The following is a 7,273-nucleotide window of genomic DNA, read 5'->3' on the forward strand; positions in this document are numbered from 1 at the left end:
AGTGCACACATCGAAAACCAAACACACGCCATCTTCTGTGAGGGACTTTTCTGATGCCTATCAGTCGCAATCCAAATGCATGAGCGCCTGTTAGAGATGACCTTGACTGGGCTGAGGCCGTTTGCTTGCACTGCAGAGAACATTTCATAGACTCACACAGCTGTCCCGTACAATAACGATCTCTATTAAAGCCATATAAAACAGAATATATTAAGTCTGATCAGGCTGAACACTCATTTATTCAGTCGTGTTGAAGTGCAGCTCTGTATTGGGTGCAGTTTTCTTTTTGAATATGGATGCTTATAATTTTATTTATGATTTTGTGCTGGAGGAGGAGTTTTATCGAGAAGAGATCAAAAATAATAATTGTAGGATCAAGCCTGAATAGAAACAACATCACAACGTGCACTTACCTGGATGCTTTCATTTTGATCGTCATCATCTTCATGATGGCAAATTTTCATTTTCATGGTTAGCAAACGCTTAAATATTAAATCATCGTCATTCCTATCTGGATTCACGTCAGAATTTCATCAACTCTTCCATATACACCCACTGATAATAATGCAGGTGCAACAGAATGGTACACAAGCAATTAGAAGGCCAGGAGGAACCAGACACCTGGTAGAAGATCCGGTTGCATCCAGAACCCACCTGGTGGATGAGATAACAACCTGCTGTCACGCCTGCATCCATCTTTCTCCTACACATGGAGTTGACAATCGTATTGTCACCTAAATTCTGCAAAACTAAGACTCGCTCACACACACAGACCTACTTAAGGAGGTGCCATGTGCATATAATTAATATCTAGATGAGAGGGATCATTTACTGTCTGCTAATAAGTTCTACAAATACACCGGCGGCCAATAAAACAGCCGACAAAACACCGTTTAGTAGCAAAAACATAAACGGTTAGTCAGATAACAAAAAGCTTGCATTTGTAACAACCGATCAAATAACATCTCAAGATTTTTGTCAGGATAACTTGCACTTTACATATTATGGTGACTTTATAATTCTCAAACTTTAATTCGGGATAACGTACGTTCTATTAACTCACGAAAAGCATTTCTACCATGCGGGTTTTGCATGTGGCAGACATGGAGGGAGGAGGAAATAGCATCACAAGCAGCAGCATTCCATTCCTGTTACATCATCCTTCGCTTTGATTTAGAAAATTTGGCACAAAAAAAATATATACAAATGAATCTTTGTAATGTGCAATGTGTTTGGGGGGATAGTAGTATTTGGACAACTGAAATGTTAATTTTATGCACAGAGCATTTTGATTGCATCAGAGATGTCTTGAGCTGAGCTATGACCGCCTCCATTTAATTTCCATTATTTCACAGCATTGTAGCAACAACTGACCGCTCTGGATCTGGTTCCTTCTCTCTCCACCGTGTAGAATTCTCTGAAATTGAACCAGTGCTCATGAGACAGGAGGAAAACAAGTGGGGCAAAGAACAGCAGAGAAAACAGCGATAGAAAGAGTGAAAACAGAGAGATGGAACGTGACAAGTTCAGGCCAGCGCTGCCAGAGACACCAAAAGGTCAAGTCATGATTTATACAAGGGATTGCATTATCTGTGAACATCGGTCATACGTCACATCACTCCAGAGGGCGGCGAAATGAATGCCCTTTCAAAATAAACCGTCACTAATGACAAAGATAAAGTGAAAAATAAATGCCATCTGAAGGAACAATTACTTTTATTATTGAATTTATTATTTGACCATCTGAAAAAAAAGTGTTCAAGAGTGGTGGTGGTGGTGGCGGCGGGTAGAGAAGAGAAGGTTTTTTTTTTTTTCCTCAACACTGGAAGTTATCAAGGAGGATCATCGTCTCCATGCGGACACAGAGACAGTCTCAGTGAAAAATCTGCCGTTGCCATTGTCTGGCGCAGACCCCCAGTGGCTCCCCCCTTACCTCATACCGAGTCTTCTTCTAAGTCAGGGCTGATTTATATGCCTGGCCACCTTGACAGTTTTATTTGTCAGGCACTGTTAACACAGCGAATAGCTTGGGCCACCCTGTGTTATGTAAATCAGAGTGGGTTACCGAGGGGACAGACATCAGCAAGCCATTCAAGGCCGGGGTTAAAACTCAACCTTTATCCACTCCCCCCTTGATCTAATGCAACCCTCCCCTCCCTGCTGCGGTTTGCATGCTGAGGTTTCAGCTAAGGCCTTCCTGCATACAAGGATGGCCTTTATCCTTTGTCGGTAATCCGAACTGAACCCGCTGCTGGAAAGGCGGTTTTACGCTGCGCTCTCAGCCAGAGGTGATGCAGCAATAACAAATAACCACGATGTGATGGTACAAATCCTCCTTTGTAGTCGCGAGTCATGTCTGGACTGACCCAACCCCACCAGCGGGCCAAGCGTAACCATTTAACTCTAAAACACGTCGGCAACATGCAGACGAGGTTCATGCGATCAGGCTGATCCGGTGGCAGACTCACACTAAAGAGGATGTTAATAAGCTTGGTAATGAGGCTCATTAGGACAAGGAAATTCAATTAAGCCAAAGGCAGAGCATTAATAATTCAGAAGGAGCATGTTGTGCAAGGAGGATCGACTCCTATTCCAAACCTGGAGCCCACTCAGCCTACCAAGTTGCTGACACAGAAGCAGCGAGATAACACAACCTCTTCTGTCATTGGTCCTTTCTTTTGGGCCTACACCCGGGAAAGAAGAGCAACCCCAGGTGGCCTTTTCTAAAAGAAACTTCCTTCACCTTATCCCAAGAAATCGCAAGGAATGCTGGCATGACTCTTCGTCTACATGCCAGCAGTTTCTATTCCGAACGCTGTTATCAAACTTCCATCCAGACTCCGGATCGCACGGAGTGGGCCTGAACTCCCTGTAGACGATGCTTATTTCAGCCATTTGAGCTTTTTTCTAACTCTTTTTTTTTTTTTAATTATTCACAGGGAAAGAACCCTTTTTGTAAAGCTTGTAGACACAGACTTTAAACACCCAAAGCTTGACTCTGAATAGGACAGGCTTCAACACACTCAGACAACTCGACTATAAACACCTCCAGGAGTTTAGCTTCGTGGAACATCTTATAAAGAGGCAGCATCCATGCTGGATGTGCACGCTGAATATTCTGGGAATTAAAAGCCTGCACCGTAGTGTCACTGTGCACCCATTCACTGGGACTTATTGTCTAAGACTTGAATTATCCCGGATAAACCTCAGTAAACAAAACCCGTCTAACAACACGAATTACAGGTCAGAGCGAAACTGTGAACTGCACCCTGGATATAAAATCCCACAGCGGTAAAACAAAAACTACTTTACTGTTCATCTGGATTGGAAGGGCATACTGTGTACTTGTGAGAGCGTAATCTGAGGATAACGCTACTTCGATGTAATTGGTTGTCATGGCAACGCTGAATGAAACTGTCACAACATCATCTTTAACCCGACGCGCACGCAAACCCAATGGAGGCTATAGTTTGTGTTTCGATGCTAGCTTGGACAATCATTGGTCTGGGGCAGGCATGGGCAAACCAAGGCCCGGGGGCCATATACGGCCCGTTGGGCTATTGCAGGCACGGGCAAACCAAGGCCCGGGGGCCATATACGGCCCGTTGGGCTATTGAATCCGGCCCGCCGAACTTGTCCAAATTATATAATTAAATTAAATTTTATTATAATTAAACCTGATTCATTTGACCTTTTCCCTGTAATGTTACCTGTAAAAGGCCAAATCCTTTCATGTAATGGGTTTTGCATGTAATATATATTAGCTCACACAAATACTCCATCCATCTGTTCCTGGCCCGGCCCCTCTGTCAAGTTTTAGAACCCATTGTGGCCCAGTCAAAAGGTTTGCCCACCTCTGGTCTGGGGGGACTTTTACATCGCCATGGGAACCAGGTGAATTTACAGAATGGAATACAACACAAAGGCCGGTTCCACATAGACGGAACGTGACTACACTTGATGAGAAATGGAGACCCAACCAAAACAGTTTCCCAATTCAGGATCAACACAAATGGTCCCATTTAATGACAATTCCTGCGTATCGAAACCTTTCGCATAAAACCACAAAAGTGAAGCTCAGGGTGACCCTGGAAAAAATAACGTCTGGAAATCATCTCCTGTCGCCATCCTTGGTGTCGCTAACCCCCCCCGGGGGGGACAAACAGTGCCGTCCCTCGGGCCTCTATCACTGCCATAAATTCTGCTGTTGACTCGGTGGCTGCCAGTTTAGAAGGACAAAAGATTTATGATCCTGGTAGAGCGGGCCTTTAATGTGCCTCTGACAACACAACAGTGCAGCGCAATAACTCTTTATCGACATTAGAAAAACAGCCGAAGCTGTTGTTCCGTCTGTGGTGGCTTAGCAACAGACAAACAACATCTGGTGTGTGACCGGCGGAGAGAGTATGTGCTCACCTGCACAGATCTGCCTATCTCTGACCTCAGGGTCGCTTCAAGTCCACCACATTCCAGAACACAGTTCGAGCAGCATGTCTCATTAAATGATCACAAAAACGACTTTTTGTTTTATTTGAGAGAAAGAGAGGACATTGTTTTCAAAACTGCCGACTTTTCTGTGCATGAAAAAAATTCTTGCTGGAGCCACAAACAGCGTTTTGCCCCCCCCCCCCCAAGCTCCTCGGGTCTTTGTCCAATGACAACGTTTTATTCCAGTTTGTTGGAGGGAAAAATGCTGACTTGCTATTGTGAGTCTGCAAAGACGGGCGATTAAAGGCTGCATTCCTGAGCACGCTGTTGCCCCTGTAATAGTTTGCAGAAACCAGGGGGCTGGATGTCTTTATGGTTCCGACCCTCCTCTTCCATTGTTGATTTCCATTAACAACCCTGACAAATCCACGGCTTCCAATAAAGTGGCTTCGACCCGATTGTTTTCCCAAAAGAAATGTACATCTTTTGTGATTATTTGTGCGCTTCTGAGGAACTGAGATCAATGAAATTAACGCTGTACTCCAAAATGAAGTGGACAAGGTTGGTAAACATTAAAACTAAAGGATATTCTATTCAAACTGCTTCGTCAGTGCTCTCCTGAAAATGATTCCCAGTGGAGCAAGTCAAGCAGATTATTACAGCCCACAATGTAAGAGTCCGTCATGTCTTTGGGTCAAAAAGCTTTGATATGGCTCACGACTTTTCAATTAGATCAATAATGCCTGTAAAATGGGCCTTTAAATGGAGTGATTGGATCAGCTGACACTGATCAGCTGTGCTGTGTCTGGCTCAAACCACCTTCGCTTTATGTTGGAAATACTTCTGCTCATTTCAGAACCAAATACATGCATATGTGCATTTCTATGCTTTTAAAATACAGAATAAAGAAATTCCATTACCTCCATTTGTGAAGAGAAAAGCCAGGGCACTGTTGTCCGCAGGCGGCACAGGGCTGGCCTCGCTGTGGCTCCCCTGCAGGGTTCAGCTGGGAATAAACAGAAACTGGTTTGCAAAACGTCCAAAACAGTTTTCAGAATGCACAGTAGTAATAATGTGCCAGGTTAAATATTTTATATAAAGTGTTTCATGTCTTTTGAATTAACTACAACTAAAACTAACGACATGCAAGGCAGGAAAATAATTGGATTTCCATCAGGAAAATTAACACAAGTTTCAAATCCCTCATTAAGGCTTCATGTTTCATCCTGTGGCTTGTGCCTTGGTAGCAGAAGGGATGTCATTTGATATCCATAGCAACGAGAAAAATCACATCAAACAAAAAACGCGCCATGGAAACCACCAAACATCCGACTTCCATCTCGCCGACCTACCGATCGGCTGGAATCTCTCCTCCTGTTGCTGCGGCTGAACATGACAAGTTGATCCGGGGTCAGTGGAGGCGCGGCCGGCTGCTGCAGAGGCAAACGCCGCCGTGGGAACAGGAGATCCGTGCGTATTTCATTCTCAGTTCTTTACTCTCCAGACGCACCGAGCCCCGGCTCCCGTCCGTCATCAATGAATGAATGGAGCCGCGCTGTTCCGGAAGGCTCCACCCCTTTTCATCACAGCCAATGGAAGTGTGTGTTTGGGGGGGGGGGGGGGGGGCGCTGTAATTACGCTTTGATAAAAACCATGATATGGTGCGAAATGACAGCGTGGATGTGTTCTGTCGTCCAGCCCAGCTCAAGGCGAGCCGACCCTGTAATCACGGAGGAAATGAACACTTTAACGAGTGTGTTAGATCCACCAAACACAGTCTGATAGTCTTTTTCTTTTTCTTTGTGTTTGTTTGCAAAATGTGCTGAAAACCTATCCACGGGTTTTAATTGGATTTTTGGGAAAGGGGAAATCTTGATGATGGAATTCTGAGTCAGATCCAAAAGTAGATTCTGGATTTTCGTTTTCTTTCACATTGCCAGATAAGGACTTCTTTATTTTTTTTTTTTTTTTACAAATAGCTAATAAAGTATCAAAAATTGTATTATTGGACAGTGAAAATGATAAATTCACAGTCATGGAGAATTGTGTGCATAATTGAAACTGTCTGTGGAATTAAAAATAGGCCCAATTTTGGAATTATGCAGATTCAGTCATTAAAGCGCAGGGAATCGGGATCTGTTGTTTAGTTTGAGACAGCTCCAAATAGAGAAGCATCATCACAGCCTTCTTTTCTTTCTGCTTTCTGCTTCGCTTTGGCTCATAAGAACACAGGAGGGACATCATTCAGATTCACAGGAGCTGGAATGAGTCACTTTCACATGTTAATATCGCTGAGTCACAATCTGACAGAACACAACCTTGACTGAGGGACGGCAGAGACGTTCCTGCCAAACATGTTCTATCTTTGGGCAGTGAAACGCTTGTGCCTGCATGGGTCTGATGCTCAGTTCAAAGTCACCCTACATTGCTTTTAGGAATGATGCTGAAAATAATGGTGAAGGAAGTGACTCAGCAGACGCAAGACTTTAAAACTCACCTCATTAAGTCTCAAGTTTGGACCTCAAACGCTTTTGGAACAATAAAAATAGCTTGCAGGCTAGAAGAAATGCAAACAGTAGTTGAGATAAACTCCTTTTTTTTTTGGTTGACCTGATATTTTTTGTGGAAACAAAAACAATCCAGGATTTCTAATTCCGTGCACATATCTCAAACATCTCTAGTCTGAATATCTTTAGACTTGCAGACGTCTGTCGGGCCCAATTTTGCTCTGATGGGCGCTTGAAAGGTGGCGGACATTCAGAACTTTTAAGGTTAATGGATACGGAATTCTATACATGAGAGGAAACCATTGTAGGTTACTTTTCTTCATCCAAATGAATCAGGC

The 7,273-nt window shown here is 43.7% G+C and overlaps 1 protein-coding gene across 1 annotated transcript in view; it reads right to left on the reverse strand.

The window, feature by feature from the left end:
• The window catches only part of prickle2b (prickle homolog 2b), a 62,214-nt gene extending 56,392 nt beyond the window's left edge, over window positions 1-5,822 (reverse strand). The window contains exons 1-2 of the mRNA XM_068742365.1: window positions 5,781-5,822; window positions 5,349-5,434 (exon numbers count right to left, since the gene is read on the reverse strand). Of these exons, the coding sequence (XP_068598466.1) occupies window positions 5,349-5,434; window positions 5,781-5,822 (128 nt within the window). The remainder of the gene's footprint in view (window positions 1-5,348; window positions 5,435-5,780) is intronic.
• Window positions 5,823-7,273: the final 1,451 nt, after the last annotated feature.

The sequence above is a fragment of the Brachionichthys hirsutus genome, chromosome 8 (genome assembly GCF_040956055.1).
Source record: "Brachionichthys hirsutus isolate HB-005 chromosome 8, CSIRO-AGI_Bhir_v1, whole genome shotgun sequence".
Classification (NCBI taxonomy): domain Eukaryota; kingdom Metazoa; phylum Chordata; class Actinopteri; order Lophiiformes; family Brachionichthyidae; genus Brachionichthys; species Brachionichthys hirsutus.